This window comes from Aulonocara sp. 'chitande type north' Nkhata Bay, linkage group LG20 (genome assembly GCF_057382095.1).
Source record: "Aulonocara sp. 'chitande type north' Nkhata Bay isolate Kocher_YH1m ecotype deep benthic linkage group LG20, A_spYH_male_GT1.1, whole genome shotgun sequence".
Lineage (NCBI taxonomy): Eukaryota > Metazoa > Chordata > Actinopteri > Cichliformes > Cichlidae > Aulonocara > Aulonocara sp. 'chitande type north' Nkhata Bay.
The window spans coordinates 36855455-36878702 of NC_141363.1; the positions used below are offsets into that span (position 1 = coordinate 36855455).

At 43.4% G+C, this 23248-nt stretch overlaps 2 protein-coding genes across 2 annotated transcripts; both read right to left on the reverse strand.

Moving 5' to 3' along the window:
- Positions 1-7719: 7719 nt before the first annotated feature.
- LOC147306215 (trace amine-associated receptor 1-like) lies at positions 7720-8706 on the reverse strand. Its single transcript, XM_086277471.1, has one exon. The coding sequence runs from the start codon at positions 8704-8706 to the stop codon at positions 7720-7722; it is 987 nt and encodes a 328-aa protein (XP_086133597.1).
- An 11925-nt stretch (positions 8707-20631) lies between these two features.
- Positions 20632-21618, reverse strand: LOC147306216 (trace amine-associated receptor 1-like). Its single transcript, XM_086277501.1, has one exon. It carries the CDS (start codon positions 21616-21618, stop codon positions 20632-20634), a length of 987 nt encoding a protein of 328 aa, XP_086133627.1.
- Between the last annotated feature and the right edge of the window lie 1630 nt (positions 21619-23248).

The following is a 23248-nucleotide window of genomic DNA, read 5'->3' on the forward strand; positions in this document are numbered from 1 at the left end:
GCATTGTGTTACAGCTGGATAAAGCCAGACTGGCCTATGCTATGCAAAGCTAACCCTGTTCAGATAGGCAATTGCTCTTCTCATCCAAACTTGCTGGACACTCCATAAGACGGCGAGCGCATTTCCCAAAATGTTTCCTTTTAAGTGCATGCACAGCTGGTAGGGGGGTTATATCATCACAAAGATCTGTATAGACTGAAGTTGTACCAAAATCTGAGCCAGCTCATCATCGACGGGCTGCGGTATGAAGTGATTTAAAGCTGCAGGACAAATGCTAAACAATTCATTAATTATCTCATCTGCAAAGTTGTCTGCCTTCCTTCAACCACCCTTTGTTTTACATTCCTAACTGTAGGGATATTAAGTTATCGCCAAAGAAACTATCGTCCTGTGCAACTTTTCTGCCTGTTTTTTTTCCCTTCTTTTCCTCTGCCTGTAAAGAATTCCCACTGGGATAAATCAAACAATTCACATTCTTTTTTTTTCAATCCTTTATTTGTTTCCTTACTGTATATACATATATGTAGGTATATAATTTGTGCTCACATAGGGCATTTTGTATGTGATATTCATATTAGGCCTAATGGAGGTTAAAACATAAAGTTCATTAATTTCTTCCAGTAAACCCTTTGTCCATCTTCTCAAAAACCTTTCTGAGACAACTGTAAACTCAAGTGCCTTTTTCTCTTTTCCCACTGATTTATCAAAGTCCCCTCCACCAGAGTATGGACCAAAGACATCAACCGTCCCCAACTACCCAGCCCTCTTTCTCCCTCTCTCACTGAATGGCACACTTTCCATTTACTACAAATAAACAGTTTGCAATACTGAGTGTGTATGCTTTGTTTTTTTTTTTGTTTTTTTTAATTTATAGAGTTGCATTATAGAGTTTTCCATTACTCTGTCTAACCAGACCAGGACCTTGTGGCTTAGATTTCATGACTTCATAAGAAAAAGAAAAAACCATACCCAAGGATATCATGGTGTACATCTAACACCCTTCACATGCTACAAGCTGTTAATCCCTTAAATATGTACCATTAAATCTACAAGAGTGACAAAAGTTGAAGAATAATGTTCCCTACTCCTTTGTTGGTAAATATGGACAGAACGGATGGCAAACAGATAAATGACATCTCCATGCAGTACCAGAAACATCAGGTAGAGGGAACCGTTACATTCAGAATAAATAGACATGATTTGGGAAGGTTTGAGAGTCATTGTGTGATAACTGAGAGCCGTGAACTGAGTTTCCTGAGCTGATATCTGAAGGGCACTTATGCCGAATTAGTGAGAGGGTAACTTAAAGAGAGAGTTTTAAAAAGCTGCACGTCTCCTGGCTTCCTTCAGACAATGTTATTCACTTTCTCCTCTTGCCTTAGCAGTGCAGGTTTTTCTCCTTCAATTTCATCAACACTTTGTCTGCAGTAAAGGTATTTCCTTATCTACAAAAATTGGGGTTAAAGGTATGAAGATTGTGTTGCGAGACCACATGGCTGGTTCCAAATTATTCAGATTTCCTGTGTAATATACTAAAGATTATTTTTTTTAAACAAGTCAAAGGTTTCCACGCAAATGTTGTTAGGATGCCTGGGTCGTTGACCCAGGGTTTTTGAGTGTATGATATTATTCATATTTTCTAGTTTTTTGGTTTCTTTGAGTTCTGTCTCATGGTTTATGTCTCTGTCTTCTTTAGTTGCTCTGTCTCCCCTATCACCTGCATCCCCTTGTCTAGTTCGCGTCTATGTGTATCCTTAGTTCCTATATCCCCGTGTCCACTCAGTGTTTGTGTCTGCCCTGGTCCCACGTCTCTGTTCCCTCTGTAGTGCCTACATGTGAGGCTGTGTCTTTGTTCAGTCTGTGTTATGTGTTTCCTGTTTTACTTTGAAGGTCTCTGTCTTTTCTCAGTGTGTTCAGTTTACGCTTCTTTGGTCTCGTCAGTTCTGATTTGTCCCAGCTGTGTTTCCCTCCTGTTACTCATTCCCTGATTGCTCCCTCTGTGTATTTAAGCCCTGTGTTTCTCTGTGTCCGTGTCGTGATCTACCGTTTATTTTGCTGTGTGTTTTGTCTGTCCACCGGTGTAAGTTTATTTTGAGTTTTTTCAAGTTATGTCATGTTGCGTTCAGAATTAAAGCCTTTTTTGAGTTCACGTCTGTCTCCGGAGTCTGCACCTTGGGTCCTATTCCTGCCTGCACACAGCCCCACCTAACAGAAGATCGCGACCAGAACATGGACCCTGCAGACTCTTTTTCCTTTGAGTTCAACGGCGAGATGGAGCGGCTGGTGCGCCTGCTTGACCGCATTGCTCAGGCCAATGATTTGAGGACCATGGCAGTTGGGCTAAGTGCTGTGGATGCCATCATTCAGAGCAACCCTCGGCTTACTCAGTTTTCTATGGACACAGTGCTGGGCAGCTCCATAGCGGCCTGGAGGGAGCAAGTCAGGGCTGGCGAGCTTGCTCTCTCTACCTTCACTTCCACTTCTTCACCGCCGCCCCAGGACAACACACACTCACCACCTGCCTCGTCGCTACCTCAGACTGCCTCTCCCTCCTCACACCAGCCAGGACCTTGTTCGCCTGCCTTTTTCCTGGCGGCCATGTGGTCGGATGAGGAGGAGGTCTCCGTATCTCCACCAGTTTCACTTCCCTCATCTAGAAGGAAGCGACGCCATCGTCACTCCTCTCCTCTGTCATCCGTTCAGCCTTCTGCCACGTCAGCTGGAGGGCCCGAGGAGCCCGTTCAGCCTTCTGCCACGTCAGCTGGAGGGAGGAGCCCGTTCAGCCTTCTGCCACGTCAGCTGGAGGGCCCGAGGAGCCCGTTCAGCCTTCTGCCTCCGCTGGAGGGCCCGAGGAGCCCGTTCAGTCACCTGTCTCCGCTGGAGGGCCCGAGGAGCCCGTTCAGTCACCTGTCTCCGCTGGAGGGCCCGAGGAGCCCGTTCAGTCACCTGTCTCCGCTGGAGGGCCCGAGGAGCCCGTTCAGCCTCCTGTCTCCGCTGGAGGGTCCGAGGGGGGGCCCGTTCGGCCTCCTGTCTCCGCTGGAGGGTCCGAGGGGGGGCCCGTTCGGCCTCCTGTCTCCGCTGGAGGGTCCGGGGGGCCCGTTCGGCCTCCTGTCTCCGCTGGAGGGTCCGAGGGGGGGCCCGTTCGGCCTCCTGTCTCCGCTGGAGGGTCCGAGGGGGGGCCCGTTCGGCCTCCTGTCTCCGCTGGAGGGTCCGAGGGGCCCGTTCAGCCACCTGTCTCGTCAGCTGGAGGGCCCGAGGAGCCCGTTCAGCCACCTGTCTCGTCAGCTGGAGGGCCCGAGGAGCCCGTTCAGCCACCTGTCTCGTCAGCTGGAGGGCCCGAGGAGCCCGTTCAGCCTTCTGCCACGTCAGCTGGAGGGCCCGAGGAGCCCGTTCAGCCTTCTGCCACGTCAGCTGGAGGGCCCGAGGAGCCCGTTCAGCCACGTGCCACGTCAGCTGGAGGGCCCGAGGAGCCTGTTCAGCCTTCTGCCTCTGCTACGCCTGGTCCAGCTTCTGCCTCTGCAACGCCTGGTCCAGCTTCTGCCTCTGCTCCGCCTGGTCCGGCCTCCGAGTCTGCAGCTCCGCCTGGTCCGGCCTCCGAGTCTGCAGCTCCGCCTGGTCCGGCCTCCGAGTCTGCAGCTTCGCCTGGTCCGGCCTCAGCCTCTGCAGCAGCCTCTGTTCCTGCTTCGCCTCAGCCTGGTCCGGTTTCGGCCTCTGCAGCTCCGCCTGGTCCAGCCTCCGAGTGTTCAGCTTCGTCTGCTCCAGAGGTCTCCATGCTGTCTGTTCCTGCTCGTCCTGTCCGGCCTGCTCGTCCTGTCCGGCCTGCTCGTCCTGTCCGGCCTGCTCGTCCTGCTCGTGTTTTGTCTGTCCACCGGTGTAAGTTTATTTTGAGTTTTTTCAAGTTATGTCATGTTGCGTTCAGAATTAAAGCCTTTTTTGAGTTCACGTCTGTCTCCGGAGTCTGCACCTTGGGTCCTATTCCTGCCTGCACACAGCCCCGCCTAACAAATGTAAGTGAAATAAAAATATTGTAGTAGTGAATGAGACATGCAGTAGCAACGATAGCATAATGCCAGAAATGGTATACGCATTGCAACAGATTCAAAGGTGGATGGTGAAAAGAACAAACTAAATTAATTGTTAAATTTAAATGATTCTCTGAACATCCATGGATTATAGTTTCAATCTATTTTAATCAAGATTTTCATGGATTCGTGCACATTCTCCACTTCCTGGTATCAAACAACAAACATTTTACAGTGCTCAGGATGACTTCATTTACATGCAACAATTTTGACTTTTTCTTTTTTTTTTTTTTAAACAAAAATCCGTCAAATTCATATTTTGAATGATCACTTTCCCTCCTGCAAACCTCTCTGATATAAAAAGCTTACATCGGACAGTCTCGGTTGTTGACAAGACACTTCACCTACCGCCTACTGGTGATGGCCAGAGGGGCCGATGGCGCGATATGTACCTACCCCAGGGCAGTTGTGGCTACAACTGTAGCTTGCCTCCACCAGTGTGTGAATGTGAGAGTGAATGAATAGTGGAATTTTACAGCGCTTTGAGGGCCCCGAAAAGCGCTATGTAAATGCAATACATTATTATTTTTATTATTATTATTATTATATTTTTGCATGCTGTAGCGCCATTTGTGGGAGCATTTCAAGTTACTATACATTATATCAATTCAACCGTTATAGCCCAAATTTTAATACTATGTATGCATTAAGTCCATAGAAACTACATAAATTGCAAAAAAGTGCAATAAACTACAAAAAAATTGAAAATTGTTTTTGTTTTTTTAAACATATATTTCTAGTTAGAGAAATTTAAAAGGCTTATCCCTCAAAACTGTAAATACAAAAAAGTTACACAAAATAGTTTCCAACCATGGGAAATTTATGTGTCTTCATAGTTTTATTTTTGAGATACACCAATTTTTATATACAGGAGGAAAAAACGAATAATGCAAATATGCAAAAAAACAAAACAAAAGAAAAACAGCATGTGCATCAAAATAAACTATTTCCAGCAGTGCAATTTGAGTTCTAAGCATCACAGAAACAATACAGTCAAAGTCAAACATAACTTTTAAAAACATCAGTATAGCAAAATGACCCAGAACCGTGACAACTGTGCTAAAATCACTGCGGAAACGAAGCCCGGTATTGTCACGGGAACATCCATTCATCCATCCATTTTCTTCCGCTTATCCGGTGCTGGGTCGAAGGGGCAGCAGCCCAAGCAGAGAAGCCCAGACATCCCACTCCCCAGCCACCTCCTCCAGCTACACCAAGGTGTTCCCAGGCCAGCCGAGAGATATAATCTTTCCAGTATGTCTTGAGTCTGCCCTGGGGCCTCCTCCCGGTGGCACATGCCTGGTAAACCTCACCCAAGAGGCACGCAGGAGGCATCCTTATCAGATGCCTGAACCACCTCAACTGGCTGCTTTCGATGTGGAGGAGCAGCGGTTCTACTCTTAGGCCGAATGGCTGAACATTTCACCCTATCTCTAAGGGAGAGGACAGCCACGGTTCGGAGGAAACCCATTTCCACCATTTGTATCCGCGATCTCATTCTTTAGGTTACTACCCACAGCTTGTGACCATAGGTGAGGGTAGGGACGTAGATCGACCGGTAAATTGAGAGCTTCCCTTTTACACCCAGCTCTCTCTTCACCACAACAGACCGGTACAACATCCGCATCGCTGCAGCCGCTGCACCAATCGGTCTGTCGATCTCCCACTCCCTTCTCCCGTCACTCGTGAACAAAACCCCGAGACCTCCTCCACTTGGGGCAGGAACTCGTCCGGAGTGGGCACTCCACCCTTTTCTAGCTGAGGATCATGGAGGTGCTGATTCTCATTCCCACTGCTTCACACTCGGCTGTGAACCGTTCCAAGGCGAGCTGGAGGCCATCACCCGGAGAAGCTAACAGAACCACATCATCTGCAAAAAGCAGAGATGAGATCCTGAGACCACCAAAGTGAAAGCCTTCCGCCACTTGGCTATGCCTAGAAATTCTGTCCATAACAATTATGAACAGGATCGGTGACAAAGGGCAGCCCTGGTGGAGCCCATCACCCACCAGAAACGAGTCCGACTTATTGCCAGCTATGCTGACCAAGCTCTTGCAACGGTTGTATAAGGACTGAATGACCCGTAGCAACGGGCCAGAAACCCCATACTCCCAGAGCACCCCCCACAGGACCCACCGAGGGACACAGTCAAATGCCTTCTCCAAGTCCACAAAACACATGTAGACTGGTTGGGCAAACTCTCATGCACCCTCATTGTAGAGACATGTCAACCAAGACAGCCCTACAACATCCAGAGCCTTCAGGAACTCAGGACGGACCTCATCCACCCCAGGGGCTCTGCCACCAAGGAGTTGTTTAACTGCCTCAATGATCTCGCCCCCAGAGATTGGCAGGTCATCCCCTTCGTCGTGTCACGGGAACATGCGTTAATTAATTTGGTGATTTATTAAATGTATAAATGATATTATACTTATAACATTATACTTATAACACTTATATTCTAATCTGCTGCTGAGTCTCTTATGCTGATGGAAATGCAGATAACACAGAACATGCAGGAACACCTGTTCAACCAATCATGTTCATTCCACTATGCATTCCTGAAGCGTTCATTTCTTTTACAACAGTGTTGTGTTTGGCTGGTATGTCTTTATTTTCTTTATTCCAGAGATTTTCACTTCTCTGGAATAGTTGGCACTAATAAGGATGATTTTCTGTAAAAGAGTATTTATATGACCAATTAATCAGACTCGTAGATGATGTTAGATTAGTTTGATGCTGCCAATGCTTTTATTTAACCATGCTGGGAAACACTGGGTTAACTTAGAGAGCTGAGAACCAGCTTTGTGTGACTGTTTATCCAGTTCCCAGTGTTAGGGTCAGTGATTCCAGATAACGGAAAGATATCCTGGATATGCTGACCTCACTCTGTAGTATGCAGGGCTCTGAGACAGCAGCTCGACTCTACATTACCCTCATGCTTAATATTCACAATGAAAATATTAGTCGAACATCGTGAAGTCTGTATGTGTTTCTAACAAGCTTTGTATAGTTAAACCTAACAGTTACTACATGATGGAAACAACAATGTTATCTGTTTTTATAAAGATTATGCGTGAATACACAGGGCACACTGATTATTGATTATTTATTTCCTCCCTCTTAAACATATTCTTATTGTTAGTTTAAATTCAGAATTGGCAACTGAAACAAAGTATGTCACATACGAACATCAGGAAATAAAGACCCAATAGATATATTCTCAGTAAATGAAGTCGGTGTTCAACCTGTGAGAGGTGACAGTCAGCGGGGGCTATGACAGTTGTGTACCGGGACCTGCACTTTGCTGGCGGTATAACAGCTTGAGCGCTATTTCAATAATTATTGAAATATTTATTTAATATAATTAATTTAAATTTAAATTAATTAATAAAATATTTATCAATTCATTCATTTTGTCACTCCTGGCCCTCCATAACGATAAGCGATGACAATATTTGCAAAACTATTTGAACAATCAAATAATGTGTTTGTACATTTGTACAAAACGTATTTGCTACTCAGATTATTTCTTTCAGTCGCTATTGAGACATTATGTATGTGATGCTTCAGGTAGGGTTCAGTGGCTGTTTTATGTTTGTTTTTACTGTAAGATTTGTGAAATGTGTATATTTTATCAAGTCATATTTGTGTTGGTAAAATCCCCTTGGAATATTTTCCCGCAAATAATCATTCTGATGGCTGACCTGAACCAGCTATAAAAGAAAGCATAAATAAATGGATTTAGCATTGAATTTGCCAATGTAAGCCAGTTAAGAGTTTCAATTACAGGAACTGGTACAGAATCACTGGTAAATGGTGGGAATGTGATGCAAAGAAAAAAAGGACTCCAGCAAAATATAAAAACTCCCAAAACAATAGCCAGAGTTTTGGTCGCCTTTCTCTCCTTGATACTGGCAGTTTGTCCACACTTTGTGTTCTGGATGCTTCTTGCTTGCCTCAAAGCAACAAAGAAAATCTTTAGGTAGATACAAAGCATTATGGTCACTGGCAGGTAAAATGATAACATGGGTCCAACAGTGCTTTCCATTAGAATGTCAATCAAACATGATTCCTCACATTTTTCATTATTAAATCCAGCAATGGTGACACTAATTCCAATTATCCCAGAAACCCCCCAGCTCATCAGGATCATGAACACAACAACACGATGGCTGATTTTAGTTTGATATGTCAGAGGCTGGCAAACAGCATGGTATCTGTCAATAGAAATACAGCAGAGGTTCAGGATGGAACATGTGCTCAGTGAAATATCAAAGGTCCCTCGCACTTTGCAAAACAAACCCTCATGATAAAGACATGAGCTGAGAGAGAATGCCATGCTGAGAGGAAATGCTATAATCCCAACGAGCAGGTCAGCCACAGCAAGAGAGAGGATGAGAGAATTAGTAGGAGTATGGAGCTGTTTGAAGTAAATCACAGAAATTATTACAAGGAGATTTCCACATATTGTTATAACAGACAATAATGCAAGGAATGCATACAAGAATACACACATAATGGAAGGGCTGTTTGTCAGCATGTATTTGGAGTCTTGTATTACATAACAGGGATGTAGATCATTTACAATGTTGGTCATGTTCATACTGACCTTTTGTTTCATAATTAAGCAGCTTAAACCAACAATATGATTTTTTTCTGCTGCACTAACCTGGGACTTGACTTGATGTAGATTGTCCTTCAGTGCAGGTCAACTACTGATTGCTAAGAAGAGCGAGAGTCCAGACTGAGTTAAAAGAGGTTGTCAAAGAGGGAAACAGCATTGAGATTTGGTCAATTACACAAGCTCAAAGGATAACAAACAAAACTGGGAGCATCCAGAATACCCGAAGGACTCAATCAGGAGTCTCTTGTCAGAAAAGGTGACAAAAAATATATGAATGAAAAACAAGGTAACGTGTAAACAACGTACTGGAAGGATGAATCATAATTTATTCAAAAGCCATTCTCTCATGCAATTTTCTGGTAATTGTGGTGTTTTGGCATATTTTCTAAATATTAAAGCCATAACACAGGATTCACATTATTTTCATTTTCATCACAGAACTCACCAATAGATTCAAGCTTTGTAAATGGAAACAGGGCCATCTGCATAGAAACTGTTTATCACTGGATATAGGAAGATCCAGCGCATCATGCTGGTTTTGTAATGACTCTTCTTTGCCAGGGAAGTGAACTTACTCTACTACCTTATCCACCAATTGATCTGAAATTGGTGGATAAGGTAGTAGGGTAGATAATTGATGGATAATTCCTTCACTTTAAGGACTCAAAGGTTTTAAGTTTGATTTGTCACCTTCCTTACGTACTCTTTTGGTACAGGAAGTGCTGAATAAAAACAGACCAACCATCAACTAGGGTTAGGGTTAGGGCACAATTCAGTGTTGCTTAAAGAAATATCTAAATAACTGATCACTAATCAGTGCCAGTGTATTTAGATTTAAAAAATATTTAGATTTAATATCAATTTTATATTAGTAAATATTTCAATTTAACATTCAGTCATAACACTTGAATTCAGATGTAAATGTTTGTAAAATTTCCTGTGAAAAAAGGGTGTGTTGAAAACATAATCAGAGCCCCATATCCTAAAGATTTTTTTAAACTGTAATTGCTAAAGTTAAGACATATATGGGATGGGTGGGGTTGAGTTGATAATAAATCAGTGCTATCCAGTGACCAATAATAAAAGTTGTCATGTTAAATATAACAAGAAACTAACATCTAACCAGATTATTATGTTTGCAAAGATGGGAATTTCTGCAGAGTAATACTTTATCAAAGGCTGTGTGAATGAGGAAATGAAACCAAGTCAGTCAGCTGGATCAGCTGTAGCAGGACAGGAGGAGTCAGAGAGAAACTCAGTTTGTTGAAGATAACTTGCCAGCATGCAGCTTCACTACTCAGGTGACTGTCTCAGAGATCTAGGTACAGTGGGGCAAAAAAGTATTTAGTCAGCCACCGATTGTGCAAGTTCCCCCACTTAAAATGATGACAGAGGTCAGTAATTTGCACCAGAGGTACACTTCAACTGTGAGAGACAGAATGTGAAAAAAAAATCCATGAATTCACATGGTAGGATTTGTAAAGAATTTATTCGTAAATCAGGATGGAAAATAAGTATTTGGTCAATAACAAAAATACGACTCAATACTTTGTAACATAACCTTTGTTGGCAATAACAGAGGTCAAACGTTTACTATAGGTGTTGGGTAAGTTACTTTAAAATAGTAACTTAGTTACATTACTAGTTACTTCTCTCAAAAGTAACTCAGTTACTTCAAGTTACTCATTACTTTCAAAGTAACTAGTTACTAGGGAAAGTAACTTTGGTTTTACTCAGAATTCTCTTGTTAATGTGTTTCTTCCATAACTTTGCCAGTCTTCTAGCTTGCTTACTTGCCACAGTGCACTGTGCCACCTACCAATAGAAAGGAAAAGATAATGTGCATATTTCCACGAGAGAAATCCCACGCCTGGACCGTCATTGACTGCTGCCATGATTCTAGCCTACGTCACAGCGTCATGTGCGCCTTTTACATCCAACACAAAAACTGCAGTCGTGGTGCTTTCGATTGTACTCAGAACTCGGAAATTCTGCCTTCTGAATAGGAAGATGTAGGCAACACCAGACTGCAGATAAGCTGCATACAGGGCTGGACTGGGACAGAAAATTGTCCCGGGCATTTTGACTAGAGACTGGCCCACCATTATAGGAAAAATCATAAAGCCTTTGAATGAAAATAAACACTGTTGTGACAGTGATGTACACTGTTCTGATGGTATATATGCATCAATCTATCAATCGTTTGTTGTAAGATTCAGATAATTATTTTTTTAAAAGCTAGACATTTTAAATGAGAATAAGAAAGAAAAGTATTTCTTTGTGCCCCCCTTTCCCTGTTAATGCCCTACATGCCCCCCTGGCAACACTTTGCTAGACCCACACCTTCACATTTACCAACTGTCAGCTACCTAAAAAAGGATCCTGGGGTTATTTGTCTCTCAGAAACAGTTCATAACTTCCCTTCAACTCATTCATGTCACCTAAAAGGTAAACCTGTTTCTCCATCACCTGTTCAGCTCTGATGATTCAGTAAGGACATCTCCTGGTTTCATCTTCATGTTTCCCTCTCACCAGATAACCAAACCATATCATGACCAGCAGCTTTTTTGCAGCTGTGGCTCCAGCAAACATCAGCTGATACTAGAAATTAATATTAAATAAATTCTAACAACAGCTGATCAAGCTTAAACGTGCTGCTGTTGTTTAGCGCAACATCCGCTGGTTTCCTCTTTCGGCGCAAAGTGAGCGATAAACAAACAAGAGAGCCGATCAGCTGATCATTGATCAGTTTTCATGATTGAAGCAGAAACTGGAGACGGAGGGGAGAGGATGAGAGAAGAAGAGGCAGCTGTGCAGCAAAGACAGAATAACTCCAGCTTTGTGCCTTTTTCATTGTAGCTGAATTACGGGACAAACTGTCCCTTTTCACCTCAATAAGAAACGCGTAATATTTTCTCTGAATACCAGACGGGACGGTTGGCAACTCTAATAACTTATGAACAAAATAAAGTTCAACATCATTAACATCATAGCACCCACCCAGCTTGTATAGAAACTCCGTCATGCTAGCTAGCACGCAGTACGGAAAAAGTCAGAATAACGAAAATAAACTCCACCTAAACTTGGTTTATATCTGACCCAGAGAGACTGCAGGTCATAACTTCTTACCTGAAGTTCAGTTCACACTTGGACCGGCGGCCGCCTCGGGTCTCTTTTCCTTCTGCGTCCCCTTTCCTTCATCCACCTGCTGGCTTCCACCACTTGCTAATGTTATTGAATCTGTGGAAGCTCCGCGATAGCCACCACACGAAGTAACGAGTAACGACCCTATCTAAATCCCAGTAACGACTAACGCGTTCCTGATTTTGGCATAATAACTAGTTACCGTGCTCGTTACCACAATAATAACGTAGTTACTGTAACGCGTTACTTAATAACGCGTTAGTCCCAACACTGGTCTTTACCAGGTTTGCACACACAGTAGCTGGTATTTTGGCCCATTCCTCCATGCAGATCTTCTCGAGAGCAGTGATGTTTTGGGGCTGTCGCCGAGCAACACGGACTTTCAACTCCCGCCACAGATTTTCTATGGGGTTGAGGTCTGGAGACTGGCTAGGCCACTCCAGGACTTTCAAATGCTTCTTACGGAGCCACTCCTTTGTTGCCCGGGCGGTGTGTTTTGGATCATTGTCATGTTGGAAGACCCAGCCTCGTTTCATCTTCAAAGTTCTCACTGATGGAAGGAGGTTTTGGCTCAAAATCTCACGATACATGGCCCCATTCATTCTGTCCTTAACACGAATCAGTCGTCCTGTCCCCTTGGCAGAAAAACAGCCCCATAGCATGATGTTTCCACCCCCATGCTTCACAGTAGGTATGGTGTTCTTGGGATGCAACTCAGTATTCTTCTTCCTCCAAACACGACGAGTTGAGTTTATACCAAAAAGTTCTACTTTGGTTTCATCTGACCACATGACATTCTCCCAATCCTCTGCTGTATCATCCATGTGCTCTCTGGCAAACTTCAGACGGACCTGGACATGCACTGGCTTCAGCAGCGGAACACGTCTGGCACTGCGGGATTTGATTCCCTGCCGTTGTAGTGTGTTACTGATGGTGACCTTTGTTACTTTGGTCCCAGCTCTCTGCAGGTCATTCACCAGGTCCCCCCGTGTGGTTCAGGGATCTTTGCTCACAGTTCTCATGATCATTTTGACCCCACGGGATGAGATCTTGCGTGGAGCCCCAGATCGAGGGAGATTATCAGTGGTCTTGCATGTCTTCCATTTTCTGATGATTGCTCCCACAGTTGATTTTTTCACACCAAGCTGCTTGCCTATTGTAGATTCACTCTTCCCAGTCTGGTGCAGGTCTACAATACTTTTCCTGGTGTCCTTCGAAAGCTCTTTGGTCTTGGCCATGGCGGAGTTTGGAGTCTGACTGTTTGAGGCTGTGGACAGGTGTCTTTTATACAGATGATGAGTTCAAACAGGTGCCATTCATACAGGTAACGAGTGGGGGACAGAAAAGCTTCTTACAGAAGACGTTACAGGTCTGTGAGAGCCAGAGATTTTCCTTGTTTGAGGTGACCAAATACTTATTTTCCACCCTAATTTACGAATAAATTCTTTACAAATCCTACCATGTGGATTCATGGATTTTTTTTTCACCTTCTGTCTCTCACAGTTGAAGTGTACCTCTGGTGCAAATTACTGACCTCTGTCATCATTTTAAGTGGGGGAACTTGCACAATCGGTGGCTGACTAAATACTTTTTTGCCCCACTGTAACCCTCTTTGTCGAACAGAAAACCCAGTCGCCCCTATCTTTCACTAAGTCTCTTGTTTAAAAAAAATAATATTTTTATTAAATTGTTGGTAATCAGGTAACAAAGAAAATGATAAATTTAACAGTTACATATCAAAAACAATCACACTTTTAAAGAGTCGATTGTGCTGTTCGAAATATAGAATTAGGGTAGAGTTAGGGTTACAATTGTCACCTATGATGGCTCAAACCCCAAAAGTTAAAAAAAAAAGTCTAAAATTAGATCAAAGTAAAATTCATTAACAAATAAGGAAATTTACTTTTTCATTTATTTGTTGAGGAAAATTACCCACTAGTGACTGACAAAGGTTTGTAAATCTCTCTCTATATATATTTTAAAACGTTCTCGCCACTCGCCATGCAGGTGGTCTTTATCCTTTAAGCCTGGATCTTCTACCAAAGGCTTGGGAGCTTGAGGGTCCTGCACAGGATCTTTGCTGTTCCTAGGACTGCGCTCTTTGGGACAGAGATCTTGGATGTTGTTCCTGCGATCTTTTGGAGCAACTCGCCCAGCCAGGGGTCACTGTCCCAAGTGCTCTGACTACCAGGGATCACTGTTGCCCCACTGTTGCCTTCACCCTCCACCACGTTGTTTCATCCTGGATAGTGGTTCTGACACTCACTAGTTCTCAGTCACCTTCCTTAGCATACAATCTCAGGGTACTGGATTTGGGGTAAAAACTTCCGTGCACAGTAAAAAGCTTTCTTATTTTGATGATAGTGGCTTCTACCTCTTTCTTTGGTCATCTTATTATCTAAGCAGGGTATCTGATAACCGGCAGGACGTAGGTGTTAATTGTGTTCTTTCCATTCAGCTGACTCCTCAGGACTTGCCGGACCCTCTGCAGGTATGTTGCAGCTTTCCTAGCAGCCTTTTCATGATTTGCCTTTGTGATTGGATTTGCCTTCCAATAGCACAATGCCCTTTGTTGTGACTACTTTCCCTCTCATTTTTTTTTTTTTTTTTTTTTTTGCCTGTCCCGTTTGGCTCTTTTGCCATCAGAATTGTTGTCTAAAGGCAAAGAAAGATGCCCAACGGATTTACTTTACCAAATTGACCATGGGGGAAAGAAGGGGAGAAAGAAAGAGGGAAATAGAAACAGCTGAGAAGAGGGACGGGGGAGAAGGTCAAAAGACAAAAACCAACAGAATGAGCAGAAAAAAAAAGAAAAAAATGCATATATCAATCACCTGGGTCACCTGCTGAGAAAGAAAAAAGAAAACAAGCAGAAGAGAACAAGAGTAATAGAATAAACAACATCACAATGATATATGGGAATATGACAGTAAATACTAAATATTAAACATTATTGTGCAGCACATAAGATCAACAGAACACAGTGTGCTTTGAGGTAGGAGCCAAAAAGGGTGTAGTTTGTGGGTGTGATCACCCGTGTGTACACCTGTGAGCATGGACGCGCTTGTTTTTTTTTTTAAAAGGTTCCTTCATGTAATGATCTGCTAGAGGGTGTGGGGGGGCCACAGCCCCGTCCTCCAGGGCATGAAGCAGGTATGGAGGAGATCAAAACTCCAGACATCCAGAGGCCCCCAGAACACAAGAGACCAAGGAAGACCAACAGAGGGGCAGCCACGCCACTGTCCCAGAAAGAGCTGAGGAGAGTCCCAGATGAGGGCTCACTCAGCAGCCGCGGAGCAGAAGCCAGGGGGAGTTGCAGTGACGCGCCCGTGAGCTCCGCCGGCAGGCCGAGAGGCCCCCCGGCCGAGAGGCTCCAGGCCCCGATAAGCGGCCGCCAAGGAGTGAGCCGGTGTGTACCTGGACGTCCATCCCCGGACACAAAGAACCACCAACGCACCGATGTCTGAGGGAGTCCGCCACTGGCAGGGGAAGTGGTGGTAGGGGGAGATAGGTCTCCATACCTTGGAGGGCCTAAGATGTCCCCAGAGAGGTGGCGCCTGACACCCAACCTGACATATAGACACAGAAATACAGGCACACACATATACAAACATCCATTCCCACCCTCATGCTCTCATATGCACTTACTCCACACTCAACCAACGTAGAGACAGACATAAAGAGACGCTGTACACACGATCACACTCCCCAAGCGTACTCTACAAACCGGGTCTAGGTACCCTTGCCCCTGGAGGGGGGAACTGCACCCAGACCCAGGTGGTGTTACCCTTTTCCCTGCGGTGGGGGGAGGCAGACCACCCCGACTCCGCAGCAGCAGGGAGGCCCCACACTCCAGACCGCAGTCGGACGGCCAACTCCTCCTCCTAGCCCCCCCGCTCCAGCAGGTCGCAGAGAATGGGGGTGAGAGAAGACTCCAAACCTCCCTCCACCCGCTCATTGTAGTGTTGATGCATGTGTGTTCTAAGGTGCATTTAAAACCCAGGAGGGCATGGAGCTACCTGCCAGAGAGCAGCAGGTAAGCGCATGGTCCCTCCTGCTAGCCCTCAATGTCTACGTGTATTTAACATTGAGAGGTGGGCAATGACGCCAGGGGTGGGGTGTACACCCTGATGGTACTTTGGATTCCGTGTATCGAGCCCACCCCCAAGATCCTATATGTATGTGTAATGAGAGTGTGAGTAATGTGAATGTCTAAGTTGTGGGATAAAATTGAGGCAGAGGCAGCCAGAAGGGGACAGGGGGGGGTGGCCTCCTCTGCACCCTGGTGACATACCCCTACTCCAAGGTCCTGCATGTGTGGGTGGTTGTGGTGGAGCGGGTATGGTATCTCATTGATACCATACAATTACACTCCGATATCATTGCGATAAGTGCTCGTGGTTGTGTATCACTTGTTTGATATCACATTCACTCCTTAATGTCATGAGGTTAGCTTCTAGAATGAAAATGTCATGGTCCGCGGCCCGGCGTCCAAGGTGCTGATGGGATGCCCACTCCCGTGGGCGTGGCTGCTAACTCCACACCTGCATCCCATCCCAGGCGATCACCAGGTGGACTATTTAATCCTGCCCAGCCTGCTGCTCCACGCCAGTCCGTAGTCGTCCTTCAGCGGTAACGTACACCTGCGGGAAAGCCCTTATGCAAACCTATCCGTGTGAACTAACACTAACTCTGCCCTGTGTACTCAGATCACAGCTCGGCGTGTTTGAGCCACCAGCCTGTCCACCTGCCTGTCCGGAAATTTGGATCACATCAGCCCCAGCTGCCTCGACCTTTCTGGAGCTTCTCCCCACGGACCCTCACCCCTCCCTCCGGTTCCCTCGGCCCCGCTATCATCCCTCCCACAGTCCCGCTCTCGGTGTTCCAGCGCGACTCGCCTCCCGGTCCCTCGGTTTCTCTGGTTCCGTGCGTTTTTTCCCTTCTACCCTCCCGGGACACCGTCAGTTATAATAAAGTTTATTTTTTGTTCTCTCGTACCACTGTGTGTGTGTTCTGCTCCTGGGTCCAGCTTGTGCGTGGAACTTCGGTTCATGAAAGAAAATTTTCATCAAACAAATTGAATGACAAATAATGATTAAAAAAACAAAACAAAACTGCATGACATCTGAAGCAAATATCACAAATTTTAAAAAATGAAGCAAATATGTTTCTGGATCCAGGAGCAAAATGCATGCATATTATGAATTTAGTTCCTGACAGCCCTGTTTGGTTTTCTGTTTACTTTTGGATGCCTCATTTCATGAGCTGTCTAAAAGAATAGTGTACTTTCTAAACATATGTTATCAGCCAATTTGTAAATAACAGATTAGATTGTGTTACAGTATTAGCTAAGGTGAGAGCACAGATTGAGCTCAGATAAAAGCACTATAAAGTTAGCCTTGCAGATCTCTAAGGGAGAGGACAGCCACGGTTCGCAGGAAACCCATTTCCACCGTTTGTATCCGCGATCTCATTCTTTAGGTCACTACCCACCAGAGATGGGCAGTAACGCGTTACTTGTAACGCATTACTGTAATCTGATTACTTTTTCAAGTAACGAGTAAAGTAAGGGATTACTATTGCAAAAACGGTAATTAGATTACCGTTACTTTCCCGTAGTAACGCTGCATTACTGCGTTACTAAAACCGTGATTTTTTGCGAGAATGTCTCACGACAGTGACGTAAGCGAGTGCGCCGTTAGTGACAACAGCTGTCTGCAGATCAACAATGGATCATATATCGATTGTGGGAGACAGTATGAGCGTGCAGCGTTTAAATCGTGGAAGTACTGACCTTTGAGTTGGATTCCATAAAAAGTGACAAAAACATTAGCGTCCATCGTGCTTGGGAAGAAAACTTCTTTTTACAGCGAAAAAAACCCTAAACTTCCAATCAAGCACCGAGTGCGCAACGACGTAATGGGGAAATTCACAGAGAAACTTGCGGATTCTTCAACTGACCGCGGCACACCTGCACCAGGGTAAGCCTCAACCTACCGCAGTCCTGCTTTACAGGTGAAAATAGAGCAACAGGACCGCTAGTCTTTGACTTTATTTATTTTCTGCTGTGTTTTACTTGCATCTATTTGAAAGAGTGAGTGTAAACACAAAAAATATTTAATTTTATGTGCTGGAATGTTTAGAAAATAGGTTTAAATGTTAAACTAATTTATTCAAGTCAGAGAATGTTGCATATGATTACATTTTTGCTTAAATTTTTGCTGAAAGATCTATCGCTTTATCACCTCTTCAGGTTGCAAATCGTGTTTTTAAAAAGTAACTAAGTAACTAAGTAATTAATTACTTTTGAAAATAAGTAATCAGTAAAGTAACAGGATTACTTTTTTGGAGTAGTAATCAGTAATTAGTTACTGATTACTTTTTTCAAGTAACTTGACCAACACTGCTACCCACAGCTCGTGACCATAGGTGAGGGTAGGGACGTAGATCGACCGGTAAATTGAGAGCTTCACTTTTACACCCAGCTCTCTCTTCACCACAACAGACCGGTACAACATCCGCATCGCTGCAGCCGCTGCACCAATCGGTCTGTCGATCTCCCACTCCCTTCTCCCGTCACTCGTGAACAAAACCCCGAGACCTCCTCCACTTGGGGCAGGAACTCGTCCGGAGTGGGCACTCCACCCTTTTCTAGCTGAGGATCATGGAGGTGCTGATTCTCATTCTCACTGCTTCACACTCGGCTGTGAACCGTTCCAAGGCGAGCTGGAGGCCATCACCCGGAGAAGCTAACAGAACCACATCATCTGCAAAAAGCAGAGATGAGATCCTGAGACCACCAAAGTGAAAGCCTTCCGCCACTTGGCTATGCCTAGAAATTCTGTCCATAAAAATTATGAACAGGATCGGTGACAAAGGGCAGCCCTGGTGGAGCCCATCACCCACCAGAAACGAGTCCGACTTATTGCCAGCTATGCTGACCAAGCTCTTGCAACGGTTGTATAAGGACTGAATGACCCGTAGCAACGGGCCAGAAACCCCATACTCCCAGAGCACCCCCCACAGGACCCACCGAGGGACACAGTCAAATGCCTTCTCCAAGTCCACAAAACACATGTAGACTGGTTGGGCAAACTCTCATGCACCCTCAAGTATCGTTGAGAGGATAAAGAGCTGATCCAATGTTCCACGACCAGGACGAAAACCGCATTGTTCCTCCTGCATCCGAGGTTCAACTAACGGACAGACTCTCCTCTCCAGCACCCTGGCATAGACTTTCCCAGGGAGGCTGAGGAGTGTGATTCCCCTGTAGTTGGAACACACCCTCTGGTCCCTTTCTTAAAGATGGGGACCACCACCCCGGACTGCCAGTCCAGGGGTACTGAACCTGATCGCCACACAACATTGCAGAGACATGTCAACCAAGACAGCCCTACAACATCCAGAGCCTTCAGGAACTCGGGGCAGACCTCATCCACCCCAGGGGCTCTGCCACCAAGGAGTTGTTTAACTGCCTCAGTGATCTCGCCCCCAGAGATTGGCAGGTCATCCCCTTCGTCCTGTCACAGGAACATGCGTTAATTAATTTGGTGATTTATTAAATGTATAAATGATATTATACTTATAACATTATACTTATAACACTTATATTCTAATCTGCTGCTGAGTCTCTTATGCTGATGGAAATGCAGATAACACAGAACATGCAGGAACACCTGTTCAACCAATCATGTTCATTCCACTGAAGCGTTCATTTCTTTTACAACAGTGTTGTGTTTGGCTGGTATGTCTTTATTTTCTTTATTCCAGAGATTTTCACTTCTCTGGAATAGTTGGCACTAATAAGGATTATTTTCTGTAAAAGATTATTTATATGACCAATTAATCAGACTCGTAGATGATGTTAGATTAGTTTGATGCTGCCAACGCTTTTATTTAACCATGCTGGGAAACACTGGGTTAACTTAGAGAGCTGAGAACCAGCTTTGTGTGACTGTTTATCCAGTTCCCAGTGTTAGGGTCAGTGATTCCAGATAACGGAAAGATATCCTGGATATGCTGACCTCACTCTGTAGTATGCAGGGCTCTGAGACAGCAGCTCGACTGTACATTACACTCATGCTTAATATTCACAATGAAAATATTAGTCAAACATCGTGAAGTCTGTATGTGTTTCTAACAAGCTTTGTATAGTTAAACCTAACAGTTACTACATGATGGAAACAACAATGTTATCTGTTTTTATAAAGATTATGCGTGAATACACAGGGCACACTGATTATTGACTATTTATTTCCTCCCCCTTAAACATATTCTTATTGTTAGTTTAAATTCAGAATTGGCAACTGAAACAAAGTATGTCACATATGAACATCAGGAAATAAAGACCCAATAGATATATTCTCAGTAAATGAAGTCGGTGTTCAACCTGTGAGAGGTGACAGTCAGCGGGGGCTATGACAGTTGTGTACCGGGACCTGCACTTTGCTGGCGGTATAACAGCTTGAGCGCTATTTCAATAATTATTGAAATATTTATTTAATATAATTAATTTAAATTTAAATTAATTAATAAAATATTTATTAAGTCATTCATTTTGTCACTCCTGGCCCTCCATAACGATAAGCGATGACAATATTTGCAAAACTATTTGAACAATCAAACAATGTGCTTGTACATTTGTACAAAATGTATTTGCTATTCAGATTATTTCTTTCAGTCGCTATTGAGACATTATGTGTGTGATGCTTCAGGTAGGGTTCAGTGGCTGTTTTATGTTTGTTTTTACTGTAAGATTTGTGAAATGTGTATATTTTATCAAGTCATATTTGTGTTGGTAAAATCCCCTTGGAATATTTTCCCGCAAATAATCATTCTGATGGCTGACCTGAACCAGCTATAAAAGAAAGCATAAATAAATGGATTTAGCATTGAATTTGCCAATGCAAGCCAGTTAAGAGTTTCAATTACAGGAACTGGTACAGAATCACTGGTAAATGGTGGGAATGTGATGCAAAGAAAAAAAGGACTCCAGCAAAATATAAAAACTCCCAAAACAATAGCCAGAGTTTTGGTCGCCTTTCTCTCCTTGATACTGGCAGTTTGTCCACACTTTGTGTTCTGGATGCTTCTTGCTTGCCTCAAAGCAACAAAGAAAATCTTTAGGTAGATACAAAGCATTATGGTCACTGGCAGGTAAAATGATAACATGGGTCCAACAGTGCTTTCCATTAGAACGTCAATCAAACATGATTCCTCACATTTTTCATTATTAAATCCAGCAATGGTGACACTAATTCCAATTATCCCAGAAACCCCCCAGCTCATCAGGATCATGAACACAACAACACGATGGCTGATTTTAGTTTGATATGTCAGAGGCTGGCAAACAGCATGGTATCTGTCAATAGAAATACAGCAGAGGTTCAGGATGGAACATGTGCTCAGTGAAATATCAAAGGTCCCTCGCACTTTGCAAAACAAACCCTCATGATAAAGACATGAGCTGAGAGAGAATGCCATGCTGAGAGGAAATGCTATAATCCCAACGAGCAGGTCAGCCACAGCAAGAGAGAGGATGAGAGAATTAGTAGGAGTATGGAGCTGTTTGAAGTAAATCACAGAAATTATTACAAGGAGATTTCCACATATTGTTATAACAGACAATAATGCAAGGAATGCATACAAGAATACACACATAATGGAAGGGCTGTTTGTCAGCATGTATTTGGAGTCTTGTATTACATAACAGGGATGTAGATCATTTACAATGTTGGTCATGTTCATACTGACCTTTTGTTTCATAATTAAGCAGCTTAAACCAACAATATGATTTTTTCTGCTGCACTAACCTGGGACTTGACTTGATGTAGATTGTCCTTCAGTGCAGGTCAACTACTGATTGCTAAGAAGAGCGAGAGTCCAGACTGAGTTAAAAGAGGTTGTCAAAGAGGGAAACAGCATTGAGATTTGGTCAATTACACAAGCTCAAAGGATAACAAACAAAACTGGGAGCATCCAGAATACCCGAAGGACTCAATCAGGAGTCTCTTGTCAGAAAAGGTGACAAAAAATATATGAATGAAAAACAAGGTAACGTGTAAACAACGTACTGGAAGGATGAATCATAATTTATTCAAAAGCCATTCTCTCATGCAATTTCCTGGTAATTGTGGTGTTTTGGCATATTTTCTAAATATTAAAGCCATAACACAGGATTCACATTATTTTCATTTTCATCACAGAACTCACCAATAGATTCAAGCTTTGTAAATGGAAACAGGGCCATCTGCATAGAAACTGTTTATCACTGGATATAGGAAGATCCAGAGCATCATGCTGGTTTTGTAATGACTCTTCTTTGCCAGGGAAGTGAACTTACTCTACTACCTTATCCACCAATTGATCTGAAATTGGTGGATAAGGTAGTAGGGTAGATAATTGATGGATAATTCCTTCACTTTAAGGACTCAAAGGTTTTAAGTTTGATTTGTCACCTTCCTTACGTACTATTTTGGTACAGGAAGTGCTGAATGAAAACAGACCAACCATCAACTAGGGTTAGGGTTAGGGCACAATTCAGTGTTGCTTAAAGAAATATCTAAATAACTGATCACTAATCAGTGCCAGTGTAGATTTAAAAAATATTTAGATATAATATCAATTTTATATTAGTAAATATTTCAATTTAACATTCAGTCATAACACTTGAATTCAGATGTAAATGTTTGTAAAATTTCCTGTGGAAAAAGGGTGTGTTGAAAACATAATAATCAGAGCCCCATATCCTAAAGATTTTTTTAAACTGTAATTGCTAAAGTTAAGACATATATGGGATGGGTGGGGTTGAGTTGATAATAAATCAGTGCTATCCAGTGACCAATAATAAAAGTTGTCATGTTAAATATAACAAGAAACTAACATCTAACCAGATTATTATGTTTGCAAAGATGGGAATTTCTGCAGAGTAATACTTTATCAAAGGCTGTGTGAATGAGGAAATGAAACCAAGTCAGTCAGCTGGAACAGCTGTAGCAGGACAGGAGGAGTCAGAGAGAAACTCAGTTTGTTGAAGATAATTTGCCAGCATGCAGCTTCACTACTCAGGTGACTGTCTCAGAGATCTAGGTAACCCTCTTTGTCGAACAGAAAACCCAGTCGCCCCTATCTTTCACTAAGTCTCCTGTTTAAAAATAATAATATTTTTATTAAATTGTTGGTAATCAGGCAACAAAGAAAATAATCAATTTAACAGTTACATATCAAAAACAATCACACTTTTAAAGAGTCGATTGTGCCGTTCGAACTATAGAATTAGGGTAGAGTTAGGGTTACAATTGTCACCTATGATGGCTCAAACCCCAAAAGTAAAAAAAAAAAAAAAGTCTAAAATTAGATCAAAGTAAAATTCATTAACAAATAAGGAAATTTACTT